General features: G+C 41.1%; 1 protein-coding gene across 1 annotated transcript in view; it reads right to left on the bottom strand.

Annotated features, from left to right (window-relative positions):
* LOC117291422 overlaps positions 1-20,179 on the bottom strand; it is a 156,123-nt gene that overhangs the window by 74,691 nt on the left and 61,253 nt on the right. Inside the window, exons 46-59 of the mRNA XM_033773076.1 lie at positions 19,871-20,005; positions 17,406-17,561; positions 16,006-16,266; positions 15,466-15,729; positions 14,599-14,865; positions 13,837-14,121; positions 13,185-13,442; positions 11,862-12,131; positions 10,689-10,961; positions 9,865-10,131; positions 8,466-8,735; positions 7,255-7,545; positions 5,183-5,319; positions 4,335-4,470 (exon numbers count right to left, since the gene is read on the bottom strand). Of these exons, the coding sequence (XP_033628967.1) occupies positions 4,335-4,470; positions 5,183-5,319; positions 7,255-7,545; positions 8,466-8,735; positions 9,865-10,131; positions 10,689-10,961; positions 11,862-12,131; positions 13,185-13,442; positions 13,837-14,121; positions 14,599-14,865; positions 15,466-15,729; positions 16,006-16,266; positions 17,406-17,561; positions 19,871-20,005 (3,270 nt within the window). The remainder of the gene's footprint in view (positions 1-4,334; positions 4,471-5,182; positions 5,320-7,254; positions 7,546-8,465; positions 8,736-9,864; positions 10,132-10,688; positions 10,962-11,861; positions 12,132-13,184; positions 13,443-13,836; positions 14,122-14,598; positions 14,866-15,465; positions 15,730-16,005; positions 16,267-17,405; positions 17,562-19,870; positions 20,006-20,179) is intronic.

Below are 20,179 nucleotides of genomic sequence, written 5' to 3'. Positions count from 1 at the left end.
AGATATTGTTAACCACCAAATACCGGATCCGGAGGAGGCGGCTGCTGCTAGCTCACAGAGTGAAGATGAGGTGAACCAGCCAGGGTTGCGAAATGGTCAGGATGATGATGGCATCGACGATGAGGAGGGCGTAGAGTTCACGGAGGAGGAAGTGCAGATTAAGCATAGGCTTCAAGAGGTGATGGAAGCGGCGAAGGGGTCAAACGGGTGGAGTATTCCAGCTTTGCGCCGGGTCCCAAGGAAAAGGCTGACAGAAATGTCAGCCGTGGTAAGTAAAGTCCTTGGGTCGGTAAGTACGGATAATTTATCGGAAACTAACCGTCTTATTTTTGCAGGGGCAGTTGTAGTAGGGGAAAAGTTAGGGGTAGAGGTGTCTCAACAAGGGAACAGTACACCATGGTGGAAACGTCGCCTGGAGGGTCAAATTAAAGATTTGCGAAGAGATCTCAGTAGAATAGAACAAATGAATAAGGGTTTATTGAATAGTTCAGACTTTAGGAATACAATTATGACAAAGTACAATGTCAAACGTAAGGGTGTGAGTGTTGTAATAGAGGAGATTAAGCAAAGGGTTAAGGCTAAGGCTGCAAAAGTGAAGAGGTATGACGACAGGGTTAGGCAATTTCACCAGAATAGATTATTTAACACCAATCAGCGTCAGTTGTTTAAGGAATTGGATGGGAAGGCTGACAGCACGCAAGCGAGCCCGAGACCAACAGAGGCAAAAACTTTCTGGGGTGGTATTTGGGACAAACCAGTAAAACACAACCGACAAGCGGAATGGCTAACAGATGTGAAAGATGAATTGAGAGGGGTACAACAGCAAGAAGGGTTCCAGATTGACGTGGACAAGGTTAGGAGACAGATAAAGAAGGTGCCAAATTGGAAAGCCCCGGGTCTGGACCATGTGCATGGGTACTGGTTGAAGAACTTCCGTAGTTTGCATGAGCGAATGGCCCTACAATTGCAAGACTGTCTAGTACAGGGTAAGGTCCCATCTTGGATGACTGAGGCAAAAACAGTGCTGATCATGAAGGATGTCAAGAAAGGTAACATTGCCAGTAATTATAGACCAATCACGTGCTTACCTGTGATGTATAAACTCTTGACCAGTATGATTGCAGAAGACCTATATCGCCATATGGATGACCAGCAGTTGTTTCCGGAGGAGCAGAAAGGCTGTAAGAAGCGGTCCAGAGGTACGAAGGATCAACTTATCATCGATAAGGCTGTACTGAAGGACTGCAGGAGCAGAAAGACTAATTTGGCAATGGCGTGGATTGACTACAAGAAGGCGTATGACATGGTATCGCACACATGGATAATGGAATGTCTGGATATGGTTGGAGTGGCTGATGCAGTAAAACGTCTTTTAGGTGAGAGCATGAAGACGTGGCGAACAAATCTGACAGCCAACGATGATAATCTGGGCAAGGTATGCATAAGAAGAGGTATTTTCCAAGGTGACTCTCTGTCTCCGCTGCTGTTTGTTCTTGCACTGATGCCCCTGTCGATGATTCTAAGGAAGGTGAGTGCAGGTTATGTAATGAAGAAGGACGGATGTAAGATCAACCATCTGCTTTTTATGGACGATTTGAAGTTGTTTGCGAAGAATGAGGCCGAGATCGACTCTTTGGTGCAGACCGTCAGGATTTTCAGTGATGACATTGGGATGCAGTTCGGTCTGGAGAAATGTGCTTCAATGACCATGAAGAGGGGGAAGAGGGTACATTCCGATGGCATTGCTCTGCCAGATGGTGCACAGTTGAGGGCTTTGGGTGAGGAGGAGAGTTATCGGTATCTTGGTGTACTTGAATCGGACCATGTCCTTCACAAGGAATCAAAGGTAAGGCTGAAGGCAGAATACATCAGGCGTGTAAAGAAATGTTTGAAGTCTAAACTAAACGGGGGGAACATGATTAAGGCGATTAACACATGGGCCGTGTCTTTGATGAGGTACAGTGCGGGTATTGTCGAGTGGACTAAGGAAGATCTAGATGTCACTGACAGGAGGACAAGAAAACTAATGACCATGCATGGCATGCTACACCCGCGGTCAAATGTTAGTAGACTCTATCTTCCGAGGTCAGAGGGCGGAAGGGGGTTGCTTAGCGTGGCGGACAGTGTTAACATCGAGCGCAGAAGCTTGCATTGTCATGTCAGAAGGACCGAGGAGAGCTTGTTGAAAGTTGCACAAAGGTACACGAGGGCAGACGAAGTTGGGCCGAAGGAGTACAAGAGGGAAAGGAAGGAGGAAAGACATCAAGATTGGAGGAACAAACCACTTCATGGCCGGTTCTTGAGGTGTACTGAGGAAGTGGCCAGCAGCAAGTCATGGAATTGGTTAAAGAGTGGAGAACTAAAGAAGGAAACAGAGGGCTTGATTACTGCGGCGCAAGACCAGTCTCTAAGGACAAATGTAATGAAGGCAAGGATTGAGAAAGCAAACGTCTCTCCTATGTGTAGAATGTGCAATAAAGCAGAGGAGACTGTATTTCATATTGTTAGCGAATGCAGTAAGATGGCCCAGACGGAGTACAAAGGAAGACATGACAAGCTGGCCAAGGTGATTCACTGGGATCTGTGTAAGAAGTATGGTGTCAAAGTGCTTGCAAAATGGTACGACCATGTTCCGGAGAAAGTTGTAGAGACCGACCAGGTCAAGATCCTATGGGACTTTAACATTCAGACCGATCATGTTATACAACATAGGCGTCCGGATGTTGTGCTATTAGATAAGACGAAGAAGATGTGTCATCTCATTGACATAGCTGTGCCAGGTGATACAAGGGTAGCTTCGAAGGAGATGGAAAAGATCGAGAAGTACCAGGACCTGGCCAGGGAACTTCGTAAGATTTGGCAGGTAAAGGTAAAAGTAGTCCCCGTGGTGGTTGGAGCACTTGGCACCATTCCCAAAGCACTGGGGAAACATCTAGATGAAATAGGGACAAATGTGAGGGTAGATCTGTTACAGAAGGCAGCGCTTTTGGGAACAGCGAGGATCCTGAGAAAGACCCTTGAGATCTAAGGCTACGGGACGTAGCCCGACTCGAGGAGTTACCGGCACAAAGGAAAATGAGATCTTTCTTTTGCATGCTGTGATAAAATGAAATAATAATAATAATAATAACAATAACAATAACAATAACAATAACAATAACAATAACAATAACAATAACAATAACAATAACAATAACAATAACAAAACAATAACAATAACAATAACAATAACAATAACAATAACAATAACAATAACAATAACAATAACAATAACAATAACAATAACAATAACAATAACAATAACAATAACAATAACAATAACAATAACAATAACAATAACAATAACAATAACAATAACAATAACAATAACAATAACAATAACAATAACAATAACAATAACAATAACAATAACAATAACAATAACAATAACAATAACAATAATAATAATAATAATAATAATAATAATAATAATAATAATAATAACCAGTTTTGAATATAGAGCTGATCACATCCTAAGGGAATCTCAAAGCGCTTTGAACATTATTACTCCGATCACTGGGCCATTAAACTCCTTCCTTAACCATCTCAGCTCCGTAAGGAGTATACAGCCTTGTGCTACAAATATGCCCAACTAAGCTAATCAATCACAAGAACCATCTCTGCCCTCACAGGTACCCATTTACCCATGGATGGAGAGAAGAAATTATAGTCACTGATTAAAGTGTCTCGCTCAAAGACACAAGTGTCCAACCGGGACTCGAACTTATGATGAAGTACTGTCAACACTTAAAACATGCTTCTGAGAGGTACAGTTCATATAGCCACACATAGCAACTACAAACTCAATTTTAACTTTTCCATTGTATATTGTCTATATCTTTAATTGCTGGTCATTGTTCGCTTGGTTTTTTGTTGTTGCTGATTTTAAACTTATTTGTATACCTTGTTGTTTTTGCTGTTTATCTATATTTTAATTGTTTCTCTGTATTAGCGCCATGGAGCGCATTACAAGTCTTATTATTATTATTATTATTATTATGGCGCTTATAAATTTGTACTATTATTAATATTTATTTATCATTTATTAATTTAATTTAGCTGATTTAAAGAAAATACTGCTTGACAAATTTCTTTGCTAGACAAATTTCTTTTGCTAAGCAAAAATTGAGCACGAAACAGAATTTTACCAAAGCTTTTGAAAATGTCAAAAATTTGAAAATTTGCTTCAGAGTGTCACAGTTGTCTATAGTTGTAAAACGACCTTTCCAATTTTTAACGGCCGTTTAAGAAATCATCCCCACTCTTTTGTTCCCTTATCCATTCAAAGAGCTTACTTGTTAGGAAATCGCTCGTTGTGGTGGCTCCGTCATTGCCAGGGATTTCCACCGTCAAAGTGACGTCATAGGTGGTTCCTGGAATCAGATCGCTAAACGGAAGCACTGGATCTTCACCGACTTGCCTCTGACCAGCCTGTAAGTAATAACAGTAGCAAAACGTTTAAAGCCATTGGACCCTTTCGGTACAGAAAAAAAAAAAAAGTTCACAGATTTACAAATAATTTACACGCTGTACAGAAGGTAATGGTGAAATAGCACCGTGCAATGGTTTACAAGGTTCCGTCACACGATATGGAGAACACCTGGCGACCCCCTTCTCTTTACGATAAGTTCACTTGGTTCTATTACGTGCATTACACAACACAATGGACCGGTACACCTGTACATGTACGTCCCATCTGAAGGACGCAGCAAAGATGGTTAAGTGTCTCGCTTAGGGACCCAAGTGTCACCACCTGGACTCAAACCCACACTCTGTTAATGAACAAAAACACCAGAGTCCAGGGCGCTTGTCCGCTCGCCCAAGACACGTAACATTTTCTAAACTCAAGAATTGCCACAAGGAAAAGTGCAACTGAATCTTCCAAAAGGCAAAAAAGGTCTACATGTACCTTTAGCTCCTCGGGCCGATTTCAAAAAGAGCTTATATTGATCTTAGCTGCAAATCAATCATAGTTGCTACTAAGTAGGGATGTCACAATACAAATCACTAAGGTAATACAGACAATTTGCCTTGCGATGAATTTTATTGCTATGAGAAATCGGCCCGTGTTCTCTCTTACTTTGCAATCTTCAGAAAAAAACGAGGAAGACAAAATAAATAAATAAAACTATAAAAGTCTTACCTTGATATCATTGGATCCTTGAGGGTTAAGAACGACCGTGTAGCGTACAGCGTTAGCGTGGTCTGTCTCTCCCCACAGTACTTCCACGGACGTGTCTTCAATGTTTCGGAAAGAGAGCTGATTCGCAAGAAGGGCAGCTATTTTATATCAAAAAAAGTGTACAGAAAAATATCAGTGTACTGCTCCACGTCATTAAAGGCACTGTTCATGTTTGGTAATTACTCAAACTAGCATAAAACCTTACGTGGTTACGAGCAACAAAGAGCTGTTGACAGTATAAAACATGATGAGAAACCGCTTCCCCTGATATAGCATAGTTTTTGAGAAAGAGTTAATTTCTCACTAAAATAATAAAAGACTTCTGGACAGAAGCCTTTCATTCCTATCTGAAAGCACACTATTTTGTACAACAAGGGTGTTCTTTCTTGCAACTTCAATGACCAATCGAGTCTAAATTTTCACAGGCTTGTTATTTTATGTACATGTTGGGATACATTAAAGACAGTGGACACTATTGGTAATTACTCAAAATAATTATCAGCACTAAACCTTACTTGGTAACAAGTAATGGGGAGAGGTTGATGGTATAAAACATTGTGAGAAACAGCTCCCTCTGAAGTGATGTAGTTTTCGAGAAAGAAGTAATTTTCCACAAATTTGATTTTGAGACTTCAAGTTCAGAATTTGAGGTCTCGAAATCACGCATGTGAAAGCACAAAACTTCGTGTGACAGGTTTGTTTTTTCTTTCATTATCTCGCAGCTTTGACGACCAATTGAGCTAAAATTTTCACAGGTTTGTTATTTTATGCAATATGTTGAGATACACCAAGTGAGAAGACTGGTCTTTGACAATTACAAATAGTGTCCAGTGTCTTTAAGTGAGAATACTTGTCTTTGACAATTACCAAACGTGTTCAGAGCCTTTAACCATTTTCAAGTATGAGCTTATCCTTATTTCAAAGGTAAGGTACAGTATGTGTGTATTGTTTGAAGATTTGCATGGTGTGGATAAATAAGAAGAAACTATCAATAAAATGTGTAAATCTCTTTTGTGCGAGTGTTTGCTCTGAAAAGAACAGTATACTCTGCTCGTCTTCAGGAACATAGACACCACACTGGTTCTTTTCAGAACCATCACTCCCACAAAACATGGTTGTACCCAAAAGTTTACATATATTTATAGTTGAATCATAGTAGGGTATATTATCTTCAAGTACGCGCTAATCCTCCAATCAGATTCGCAGACTGGAGTGGTGATAAAAACCTATATTGCACGGCTAATATCACTACCATGCGTATTGTGTGTTCTATGTCACGCGCCAAGTTTGCTTGAAGATAAATACGTTATCACAAGCGCGCTCGTGGAAATACGTTCGGCCTCGTTGGATATGAGACGCAGAAGCACTATATTTTTTCGTATTCCACTCGCGCTTGTGTGATAACTTATATTGTTGTTCTACAGAATATTGGTTGAAAAGCACCCCCCACTTGTGACGTTTATGTAACTATTGCTTTAACTACAGCATTCCACCATCAGCCCTCACGTGAGAACCACATTGCTGTGCCACATTGCAGTAGTAGTCAGTACAATGGAGTAAAAATACAGCTTGAGCGGTCATATATCTTTCATCGGCCTCAATGTCTGGGACCCAGATTTGAACCACTAATGACAATCATCAAAGACCACTATTCTCACCTTGTGTATCCCAACATGCATAAATAACATATCTGTGAAAAATTTTGACTCAATTGGTCATCGAAGTTGCAAGTGAATAATGAAAAGAAAAATAACCTTGTTGCACAAATTGGTGTGCTTTCAGATGCCAATTAAAGGCTTCAGGCCTGAAGTCTTTTAGTATTTGATTGAGAAATTACCTCTTTTTCAAAACCTACCTTACTTCAAAAGGAATCATTTCTCACAATATTTTATACTATCAACAGCTCTCCATTGCCTGTTACCAAGTAAATTTCCATGCTAACATCTATCTCGAGGAATTACCAGTAATTTCCATTGCTTCAACTCAAGTGTTTCCAAAAAATTTCAGATCATTTTGTTTAAATTGTTGTTTACCTGTCACTCCCTGTGTCAGGCGTGGATCACTCCTCTCCGTTATTCCACCAATGGTAACCACAGCAGACACCTCAATGGAATACAAAGTATTAGGGTTGAGCCCGTCGACTGTGAAGACAGTAAGCTGATCAGGCAGGACCCGTCCCTGGTACATTCTGGGGGCATTCTCTCCTCTTATGCTGAATATCTCGTAGTAAGTGATGACCGAACTTAGCGATGCATCCCAGCTGATTCCGATGGATTGGAAGGTTGGACCGGGGAGCACCATGAGGTTCCTCACTGGAAGTGGGCCTGTAGAAAAGAAATGGAATTGGGGTTTTTTAAAAGCCGAGTTTGATACAGCATCTTGAACTACAGTTATAAAATGCATCTGCTTCAAATGCAGCCGCTTCACAGGACTACAGTCACAAGAACAGATACTGTAGCAAGGTTAAACCTACAATAACAAGTACAAGACTAAATCGAGCTACAGTCACAAGTACATATTCTGCAACAAGGCTACACAGACCTACAGTCACAAGAACAGATACTGTAGCAAGGCTAAACCTGGAATTATGCAGCAAGACTACATCGAGCTACAGTCACAAGTAAAAATTCTGCAACAAGGCTACACAGACCTACAGTCACAAGAACAGATACTTTAGCAAGGCTAAACCTGGAATTATGCAGCAAGACTACATTGAGCTACAGTCACAAGTAAAAATTATGTTGCAAGGCCACACAGACCTACAGTAACAAGTAAATTTTCTACAGCAAGGCTACATAGGGCTACAGCCACAAAGACAGATGCTGCATTAACACTGCATAGACCTATAGTCACAAGTAAAGATTAGAAAAAGAAATGTTATGGCAACTGAAGCAGTAAACTCAGGATGGACATTCTACCTCAATACTTTATCTTCAAGCAAATCATGGTAAATTAACAAACATAAACAGAGGGTCATTGTGCAACGAGGGCAGCACAACAATCAAATACTATCTGACCAAACTATAAAGAGCGCACTGTATAATGGATTGCCACAATGGACCTCATCACAAATACTCGGTATGAACGCGTTAGGCGTGGAATGAGGTGCATGCTGGTCGAGCTAGCAACCAAGTTTGATCGCTAGCGAGACCAGCATGCACTTCATCTAACAGTTAGTGCTTGCACAATGGGTACTTGTAATAAGGTCTATATTTAGGCATTATAAAAACAATTTTAAACGTACTTGTTAAGTGTTGGGTAGAAGTCTGTACATCTGAGCCGACCAATACAACGCTGATATCATAGAGAGTGGCCGATGACAGACCAGTCAGCTCTACCCGTAGGTCGGGATCCGTCGGGAAGATCGACGCCTCTGCCACAGGGTTTCCGTCCTGGTCTGCAGCAGTCACCATGTAGGAGGTGAAAGCCAGATTGGCGTCTGCCTGACCAACTGTCAGGGAGATGGATGTTGGCGTGGAGTCAAGAATGATGATCTCGCCGATGGCTGCTTGAACTGCAAAAAAAACAAGAAGTGCTCTTCCATTATTGTTTGATAAATAGGAAGAAACTATAAATAAATATTAAATTTGAAGTGGGAGTAGTGGCTCTGAAAAGAGCCGGAGTGGTCTTGACCTTTTGAACGGTATACTCTGCTCGTCTTCTCCTAAAGAGTAAACTTTCCCGCTAAAGAGATTTACACAAGGTTGTACCCGCAAGCTTGTGACTTATTATCGCTTCTTCCTAAGGTACTTGTTCGTTTAAAGAAATGAAAAATTAACCCAGTCAATTTTCTCTTGTGGTTTATTCCTTGATATTTGAATAGAAAAGTCACATCCCCTTGCTCTCTCTGCTGCCGCTTCCCATACCAGGCTGTATCGTAAATTTGGTTGTGATTGCTGGCTATATGGCAGTCGCAGGCTGAATGACTTCTGATAGCACCCACCAACAAAAATGTTAAACACAAAAATACTGTATTTTTGTGAACGTTATTGTCTTGTATCTTGGCCGAATAAATAATAATAAAAATAATAATAATAATAATAATTATTGATGATTTAAAACACTGACAAGATCTGTGATAGATGAAACTAAAAATAAATAGTAAACTTGTGGGTAAAACCATGTGTAAATCTCTTTTGTGTTGGAATTGAAAAGAGCTGGTGTGGTCTTTTAAAAAAATAAAATGTATGCAAGTTGCCAGACACACAAGGCCTGGTGGCCACTTCAAGGTGTGGGCTAAAACAGTTTTTTTCCAGAGGCCGTTGCCACCTACTCCTAGGGCTGAAACAGGGTTAACCCTTTTACAGTCCATACGGATGTAGGCTTGGGTATATCATCAATCTGAAGCCTGGCCGGTAGAGCAGAGAAGGCACTACATGTACCTCCCCAATTTTAAGTAGAAAGCGTCACAACCGGGATTCTAACCCACATGGTTGAACCGTAACCCTGTCCACACCAGAGCTTGACATTTCAAACAGTATACTCTGCTCGTCTTCAGGATAATGCTGGATTACTGGTGGTGGAGCAGCTTACATGTAAGCAGCTTTTGAGGGATGCACATTTGGGCAGAAAGGATCCAAGCTTTTTTAATCAGACAAAGTGACTCCCCCCCCCCCCCTTCTCCGTGAAAGCAAAAAACTAACCTGTTGTTGCCTTGACTTCTATCGTCGCACTCTCTCCAGCTAAGTCCGAGTAGACGCTCAGTAAAAAGGTGTATTCTTGACCAGGGCTAAGTTCACTCAGCTGATAGTCTAGGGTGTCTGGATCCACAACGATTGGCAGAGAGACAGACGTCGGCTGGTAGTGCAGGAAATATGAGTCTATCATACCGACGGCTGGAGCTAGCCAGTTAAGGGTCAGGGATGATGTGGTGATGGCACTTGCTCTCAACAGCCGAGGCGGGAAAAGTTCTGAGAAAAAGAAACACATATCAAAATTGTGTTATTATTTTATAAATATCAAATATAAACAGTTGCATCCCCTTTAAGGCACTTTACACGTTTGGTAATTGTCAAAGACCAGTGGTCTCACTTGGTGTATCCCATCATACGCAGAAAATAAAAAGCCTGTGAAAATTTGGGCTCCATTGGTCATCGAAGTTGCAAGAAAATTATGAAAAGAAAAAACACCCTTGTTGGACAAATTTGTGTGCTTTCAGATAGGAATTGGTGAGAAATTACCTCTTTCTCAAAAACTACTTCAGAGGGAGTCATTTCTCACAATGGTTTATACTATCAACAGCTCTCCAATGGTCATTATCATGTTAGTTTTTAAGTCAATATTTGTTTTGAGTAAATACCAAACGTGTATCGTCCCTTTAAGGTGATTCCCTGGCTGCCGCTTCCCAGGTTGTATCATAAACCTAGGTTTAATTCCTGGCTACACAGCAGTTAACGGTTGTATGGCCCCTGAACAAAGTAACTGTAAATATAGGGAGAACTTCCTAATAGAAGATGTCATGACTTACTTGTGGTTTTGGTCACTTCCCCAAGCTCAGTATTCGCGTTGGTACCTAAGCTGATGGACAATTTGAAGGTATATGTTGTACCAGGAAGTAGGTCGGTAATGTTCGCTGTGACGGTGGGCCTCTGAACAAACAGGACGCCCTGAGACGAGGTCGGTGCCGGCTCAGTGTTGATGATGTAACCCAAGAAATCAACCACAGCGGAGGCGGGCCAGATCAGATTCACCCAAGTATCTCCACAGGACTGGACCACAAGGGAAGAGGGTGGCAAGGAATCTGGTTTGGAGAAAAGTCATCATTTATCATTTTTAATGCTGTTTAATGAAAAGCTTTAAAAAACAAAAACAAAAACATGAAGGACAGGAGATATCAGATGGGGAAAAAAATATTTATGATCTTTCTGAAAATCTAAGAACCACAGGCATATCACTCGGGTGGGATTCGAGCCCATTACCTTTGCAATTGTAGAGCATTGTCTTACCAACTAGACCACTGAGATTGCCCAGCGCTAACACACATCGATGTATAAGGCTTCAACCAAAATTAAAGGAACAGAATAGGTTTGTGCTAACAAAACAGTTGCTGGCAGTGTAAGCACTTTATGTTACCCACCATATACATAAACTGACAAACCTATTGACCCATTTCACCTGGCGTCATCATCAGAAAAATCTTGAATGCGCCATACTGGTGGGCAATTTTACTGAGCGTTTTCATATATAACTCTATGCATAGAGTATGCTGTGCGTTATGCAGTGAAGAGCGCATTTTAGGCGACGCAGCGTTAATACACGTAAACCCAACTGCCCACCAACATGGTGAGCGTGGCATCAGTCACCGCGTGTGACGCACGTGCAAGGGGTCAATAGAAGTTTAAGACCAGTCAGCCGTCTGGGTCATGAGAAAATAGTGAAAAATCGATTAGACATTTTGCATGACATCGATTCCCCCGAAATAATCATTAAAATGCTCACTGAGCAAAAAACTCCAAACGTAAAACTAGTTTGATTTATTTCTCATCAAATATGACATTCCAGACAGAAATATTTCAATGGATGTTTTATAATTTATCATCATCATAAAACAGTGTAAGTTTGATGTAAATCTGTGATCTTAGACTAATTATGTTCTCAAGAATCTGTACATTCCTTAATATGAAGTAAACTAATTCAGTACCTGTGTTTCTCATCTGTACAGCCGGCTCACTCTTTTTTGCAGCCTCCCCCGCACCAGCAACATTAACGACGCTCACAGTGTATGGCGTAGCAGGAAGAAGCCCCGAGATGGTCCAGGCATTTACTCCAGAGAACACCGTCTGGACAAGGCTTGGGGTGGTCTCGTCGGGACTCAGTAGGAAGATCTCTGTCGAGAGCTGGGGTTGGGTCGACCACGAGAGAGCCAACTGTGTGACATCTGGCGTGACGGTAAGTATGGGTGCCTCTGGCACTAAACGGGACAAAATAAAAACACAGATATTGGTGAAAGAAGAGGGTCTTTTAGAATAACTGTTGGAATGATCAGATTTATGTCAAGTGAAATCAAACAAGAAATGCATATGTAAATCTACAGATAATTAGTTATAACACCAACATTTGTTTCAATGCGAATCAATTTAACACGTAAAAAACCAGCCCCCCCCTCTCGAAAAAGGAGAGAAAAAGCATGAAAGGGAGGAATGTCAATATATATATATATATTTATGGTCTGAAAAAAGAAAATATCACAACTTAATCATGTACATTTGGTTTGCGGTAACACCATGTGTGTATCTATCTTGCCAGGTAGAGTTTGTTCTTAGAAAACTGTCTCGCTTTATTCTACTTCCGCGGGGTAGATGTTCAGGGGTTCGGGAGACTTCTCAGTTCTGAAAAGAACTGTTCTGCTTTTTAACTATTACCCGGGCGGATGGTATAGAAAATAGGCATGGGACTACTACTTTAGCTTATAGGGTCGTGATTAACTGTACTACCGCAGAGTCAGTTCTTAAATTGGTCTCAACGTTTCGACTAGCTTGCTCTAGTCATCGTCAGGAGACTTAATCATGTTTGCGAAAGATGATAAACAGGGGAATTATTGTGATCTTTTTGAAGTTTAAGCCTCTTAAAAGGTTTGTGCAGCAGAACTCAGCAAATCGTAACATCAGGGAGTGCCCTCTCCACCTAACACCCAATGGAGCCCAAGGTTTTGCTGATGTTGATGGTCCCACATAGAGATTGCCAACTCAAAATAAATCAACAGATCTCAAGCCCGGTTCATACTTCCTGCAAATGCGATACAAACTTTGACATCACAAATTCGCAACGAATATGTCACAACAGTTTAACTGTGTTCAACTTCCACAAAACATTCGCTGAGAAAAAAACAGCCATGTGACTTTAAAAATTTGCTTCACATTCGCAGGAAGTACATATATGAACCGGGCTTTAGTCTACACCCCTGTTTGTAGAAAACAAAAGAAGAAGTAAGTTGAATGTAAGCGTTGCAAGCTCGCTGGGATACCTGTGTAAGAAGTTGCCGTGCTGACAGGTTCGTCGCTCGTACTGATGCGCAGCAGAACCGTGTACTTGGTGCCCGGTAGCAGGCCAGCCAGTGTTGCCTCACGAGGCTGAGAGCTGAGGATCTGCCTCTGGATGAAGCCAGCAGGAACTGGGACAAGATCCAGGTAGTATACAGTGGCACCAGGGCACGTTCCCCACTCAAGCATCATAGAGTCTGTAGTCGTTGCCACAACTAGGATGTCACACTCCCCAATAGCACCTGGAGATGTGATGATAGAATAATATTTTGAAACAGAGAAATGGTAACTCATGACTAAAGGTCGGTTCATACTCGCTGCACTTTAAGATTTAAAGATTGATTGTTTCCACAGATGCATTGTAATACAGGCAATATTATAAACAAGTTCCAACATACACTGAAGCCAGGTGGAAATAAATACACTTTTATGAAACAGCAGGGGATCTCACTAAGAAGCAAGCTTATAAGCGTGAGCCCCACTCAGGTACAGCCATTGAACGCAAACCAAACAACCATGATACAATGTACTTCAATTACAATTTCACTACCGCTTGACATATTTTTAAATGTAAACAGCCAGCTTGGCTGACAGCTTGTTTCACGTTTTGTTTTTTCTCATTGGACCTAAACCTACTTGTTGTTTGGACGATCTCTCTCGGTGTACTCTCGGTGAGACTACCCACCATACCGCTCTCCGTCGTTACGCTGATGGTATAACTGGTATCCGGCTGTAGGTTGTCTATGGTGAATGAACGGACCTCCGTCTGTGGTACCACACCAGCCAGCCTCTGTACAGTATTATCATTGTCCAGAACGTAGACTCGATAATTGTTGAAGAGGCCTTGTGCTGGCAGCCAGGTGATTGCAATTGATAAGGAATCAACGTTGCCAATGATGATTGGGCCAGGTGTACTTGGAACTTTTCAAAAGGGAAACAAAATTGAATATTGAAGTCACAACAAGTTACAAAACAGAATTGTGTAAAAGATATTTGTAGAGTTTTTGGTAAGGCCATATAGATTGATAAATGTTATAGCTCGGGCGTAGAATGTTACTAAACTTGCAACATGTTAAGAAACAGAATTGTGTAAAAGATATTTGAGATTGAGAAATTATAAAGCTCGGGCGCTTTAAGAGCAAAATTGTGTAAAAGATATTTGTAGAGTTTTAGGTAAGGTCATAGTGTGGTTTCATTGTGAGACCATTTTTATGGACGCATGTACGCCATTTTGTTACAAATGTATTGCAATGAAAACCAGTAGAAACGGTATAATGTGCATTGCCATACACGAGTGTCCTGTGGTATCCCTACGCCGCCAGTCGAGCTCAGCATTCTCCGGGTTCTATTTCTAAGGTAACCGCAAACAAATACAATAAAGAGATTTTAAAAACTCACTGGTGCGCTGTTCAAGTGTCCTGGTAACCAGTGGGTCAGTGCCAGTGAAGTGGACATTGATCCGGTAGTTCACCCCTGGCGACAGATTCTGGAAGTTGTGCGTAAACGGGGGATTGGTGACGGTTGCTCCCGGCAGACGGTTGCCCGAGGCGACTTCCTCAATTTGCACCTCGTAGTTGGTGATGGGCACGGTGGATTCAGTCCAGCTTATTGCTATGCTGGAGGTCGTGACCTCGGTCACATTGATGTCGCCTGGAAGGCCATCATCTGCATAGAAAAAGGCGCAATAGTTTGGAGAATTATTGGACATAAATGCAAAAGTTTTATCTGGGCCCAGTTTCATAGAGTTTTGTAAGCACAAAAAGTAGCTAAACACAATACAACGTTGCTTACCAAAATATGGTTACCAGCCAACCTACCATGTCACGTACAGTACAATTTGTAACTGGTTTTCCTGCTCATTTCTGCTTAGCAGACAATTTGTTGAGCAATATTATCTGTTTAAGCAGCTCTATGAAATTTGGCCCTGGTGTATACGTTTCTCATGGGTGATGATTGCTTCTGACATTCTGTCATTTTCAGGAAAGATGCTGTTCAAGCCTGTCCTATTTATATTGCTGCATCCTTCAGACAGGGCGTAAAGAGATTGGTCCCGTGTGTTGTGTAACGCACATAAAAGAAATTGTAGTACACTTATTGTCAAGAGATTAACATGAACAAAAAATAGGCTTATAATCCCCTTTCAGCCACTGACAATTACAGGGAAATGTTAGAAACAAAATATGTAAACACACACGGAAGAACACAGGATGACTTCCAACAAAGGACAAATGCACAGAACTACACAGTGTAGCTTTGTGTACCTACCAAGGCGGATGTAACGAGTGACTTTGTCACTCAGCACACGGCCTAAATCGTCACCGGCATATGACGCAACGCTGATAATATACTCTAGTGAAGGGTCCAGACTAGTCAATTCCAGTGTGTTGTTACTTTGCACTGGTACAGAAGGCAGACCACTGGGCGAGTAGCAGACGAGGTATTGGTCTGGGGGTATGACTGAACCCCAGGCAATGGTCACGCTGTCGGTGTCCTGGTCGAGGAAGTACAGCCCGTCCGGGGTTGATGGTTCTGCAAGGTAACAAACAGTTATTGGATATTGTGCAAACTTGTTTTCGTCCAACAGTGGAAAGTAAATAGTAATCTAGAGACTGCTTCGTCTGAATACATGTAGAAAGAAATTGTGGATAAGGCAACTCCAGACCATTCAAGCCCATGGTGTGAAAAGAGCCGGTTTGGGCTTAAGGTTTTGAACAGTAAGCTCTTCTTGTGTCTTCAGGAGAATGTCCTATTTCTTCACACCACGCTAACTAGTAGACCATTTGTAAATGCTTCAAAGTTACTTACTGGTGAAAGAGTTCACGGTGAACCCGGTGAGTCCATCTCCAATCGGCCTAACATTGATCTCATACTGTGTGGCAGGCTGAAGGTTGGTAATCACTAGGGAACTGGTTTCCCTCGGCACGTTCCTCGCAGATCCCGAACCGAGTGGAGATGGAGTAACGAGGATCAGGAACTCTGTGAATCCGCCTCCAAAATCTCCCCAAAGGATGCGGATTGAGTTTGTCGTCACTTCGTTGATATAGACTGTGTTGGCCAGCAGAGGAGCTAGAAAAAAAGAATTGTTTGTTTGGTTCGTTTATTTCCATCTTCACAACAAACCTAAAAATACATTCAAATAATTAACAGTTTTAACTGTTACTTATGAATACTTAATACTAGTGCTGGGCGTATAGTGAAATTTTGGTATTCGGTTACCGCTGGCCAACTACCCGAAATTAACCGGATATTCGCATAGTTTTTTTCGCCGCTAGAGGGCGCTATTAAAAAGAAAGAAAAAGAAATTGCCGCTAGGGGAGCGCTGTTCGTTTGTGAATGAGATCTTATGGGCGGATTGATATTAGTTTTAGACAGTGTCCCTCGGTTCATTCATTAAAATAACCGGATCTAATTTAAAGATGGCGATTTGCTTTTTTTTTTGATCGTGATCATCGTGATAGACTCTACGTGAAGGAAAACTTTTGTAATCTTTGAACAAATTACGTCAAAATTGTCAATGTTTCAACTCTTCACGGAGGTGAGCTTAGTTAAATACTTAATTTATGCTGTTTTATGCTGTCTTAATAGAAGTTTCATAAGGATTCAGACAAAACATTCCTATCAGTTATCGCCCGACGTCCGCGGATATTCGGATATTAAAGAATATCCGGTTACTTGGTTGTAATTACAGGACTATCCGGTTTATAAATAGGTATTCGCACCCATTGCGGATATCCGGTTAAGAAAAAAAAGGCATTCGCTGTTACGGATAGGAAAACCTATTCGCCATTAACCGGATATTCAAATAATTCGCCCAGGCCTACTTAATACAAAGGCAATAAGGTACACGTGTGTGTTAAGACTGTATACTCAGTACTTTTTTGAGTTCTGTGTAAAAAGGAATATACAGTGCTAGCACACATCAGTGTATAGGGGTAAAACCAAAATAAAAATTCTTCATCCCAATGCGCACTGCTGGTTGTGCAATGGTTCTCTAGGCTTTGAGCACTTTTAAGGCTAGTAATACATTTCTGAAGGCAATTTTTTTTTTTTTCATTACACTAAAATCAGAAGAAAATGAAGCCTATGGATAAATTTAACCCTAAGCTTTACATTCTGAGTAACAATCTACACACTAATGTAATTTAAAAAAAAAAGGAAAACAAAATTCAAATTGGCAACATTTTAAGTGTCGAATGCTAACTTACCGGTGGTGAAAGTAGTCGTTACTGGCTCGGATACAGTCAGGCGCCCACTCTGGAGAATAATTGATACATCATAGGTGCAGGAGGGTTCCAAACCGGTGAATAGCACAGTTGGGCATGCGTCGGGTGGCAGGACTATCTCAAGAGAAAGAGTTGTTCCTAGGATGTAAAACCAACGTAATCACTTATACAATCACATAATGTATTTGTACACAGTTGCTCAATTACTATTGTTTACATAGGATTTGAGGCATTGCATGGTGAGCAGTCCAGTCTTGTTGACTCGAGTCGGTGACTTGGACTCGGGTCAGACTCGAGTCACCAATTTTGTTGACTTCGAATTGACTTGACTTGGACAAAAATGACTTGTGACTTGACTTGACTTGAGCAAAAATAACTTGTGACTTGACTTGACTTGCGCAAATATGACTTGAGAGTTGAAAAGTGACTTGAGTATTCAAAAAAATGTGATTTTATGACAATAAATTATCAGTCGTAATTATTGTTTAAAATAATCAAGTCTTCGGCGACAATGCCGCTGCTATCTCATGTTTACCACAATGCGCGCCTATGGACGTATGTAACACGCACATGCATACAGTATCTGTGTACATGTACATGCACTAGTTTGCGCATAGAAAAAAATGTATTCTTCCATACAATCCATTCAGGAAAGCTATGTAGGCGTGTATCGTTACGCTTGTGCAATGGTAGCTATACAGACGGCTGGAAAAGAGGCTGTACAAGCTTGCGTATTGTATTAAGAATTTGCAAAATATTCACATAAGTTATCTCAAATTCTAATGAAAAATAAATACTATTGACCTAAATAGGCCAATATGTAGCACATATTATATTTAGTAAGGTCAATTGTTCTTTTCAAAGCGTTTTCGTCCTGAAATATTTTACTGTAAAAATAATGTACACTTCATTATTTAAATTCTCCCTACATCACCATGCTCCCAGCATGCATTGTGCCATGGAGATGGGAATTTACGCCGTCTATTCGTGTGTACACACGGTGGACGTTGGGCATTCAGCTCAGCCGTACGTTGCATGCAAGTTTGTTTCAGCGGTACTCTGCAGCTGAAAGAATGTCGTCTTCTAAATAAAAGGTCAGAGTGAATGAGCTCTGATGATTTACGGATTGAATTTATTGACTGGTCTCTAAACAGGTTTTTTTCTTAAACTTAAATTTGTTAAAACATCATGGGAGTGAGCTTATTTCCGGACATTATGTGACTTGTGACTTGACTTGACTTGCAAAAATTTGACTTGTGACTTGACTTGACTTGAGCAAAAATGACTTGTGACTTGACTTGACTTGAGCAAAAATGACTTCCGACTTGACTTGACTTGAGAAAAAATTACTTGGTTACAACACTGATGGTGAGGTATCAATACATATTTGGTTTGCGGTAACACCATGTGTGTATCTACTTGCCAGGTAGAATTTATTCTTAGAGAACTGTCTTGCTTAATTCTACTACCGCGTAGTAGATTGTAAGGGTGTTCGGGAGACTTCTCAGTTCTGAAAAGGACTGTCCTGCTTATTAACTATTACCTGGGCGGATGGTATAGAAAGAGGCTGGGACTATACTACATGTACTATAGCTTATAGGATCGTAATTAACTGTACTACCGCGGAGTCAGTTCTTGGGTTGGTCTCAACGTTTCGACGAGCTTGCTCTAGTCATCGTCAGTCTCCTGACGATGACTAGAGACGTTGAATTGAGGGGGGGAAAAAAAGGGGGCTTGTTCTATCTTGGGCATACTGGCCCCACACTGAAATCACTGACCTCGGCCTGGGTAAAATACTAGTCCTGAAATTCTGTAGCTGCTTTATCCTTTGGATGGGATGTTAAAGACACTGGACACTATTGGTAATTGTCACTTGGTGTATCTCAACATTTGCATACAAGAACAAACCTGTGAAAATTTGAGCTCAATTGGTCGTTGAAGTTGCAAGATAATAATGAAAGAAAAAAAAACACCTTGTCACACCAAGTTGTGTGCTTTCAGGTGCTTGATTTCGGGACCTCAAATTCTAAATCGGAGGTCTCAAAATCAAATTCACAGAAAATTACTTCTTTCTTGAAAACTACGTCACTTCAGAGGGAGCCGTTTCTCACAATGTTTTATACTATCAACCTCTCCCCACTACTTGTTACCAAGTAAGGTTCATTCTAATAATTATGTTGAGTAATTACATTTACCAATAGTGTCCACTGCCTTTAAGTTAAAGCCAAAGGTCCTGTGTACTAGAATTTGGGGCATAAAGACTAAAGACCGGTTCATTCTTTCTGCGAATGTGATGAATGTGAATGCTGACGACACGTGGCCGTTTTCACAGCTAATGTTTTGCAGGAGTTGAGTACAAGTCAACAGACACAAATTATTCATCCAAATTTCTGACGTCAAAACTTGTCGCATTTGCAGAAATTTAGAATCGGGCTTAAAGGTTCTACCTGCTCCAGCACCAGCTGTTGAAGGTGTCAAGGTCACAATAAGGTCATCGTAAACCCCAGGGAAGAAGAGACTCAGGTCGAAAGAGACAGTGGAAGGTGTAAAGACCGTTTTCTCTATTGTCGGACCAACAGGAGCTGGAAAAGAATGAAGAAAATCATTTGAGGGAATGACACTCTTAGATGTGAAATTTGTGGAGCTTAAATCAATAGGAGCAGATTTTGAAGAGCACCAAGGCCAAAGAGAAGGGCACAAAGGCCAAATAGAAAATTTTCTAAAGGGCTTGGATGCCAAAGAATTGTTAAACTTGA

This window comes from Asterias rubens, chromosome 6 (assembly GCF_902459465.1).
Source record: "Asterias rubens chromosome 6, eAstRub1.3, whole genome shotgun sequence".
NCBI classification, from domain to species: Eukaryota; Metazoa; Echinodermata; class Asteroidea; order Forcipulatida; family Asteriidae; genus Asterias; species Asterias rubens.
This window is presented reverse-complemented; position numbering and strand designations above follow the sequence as displayed.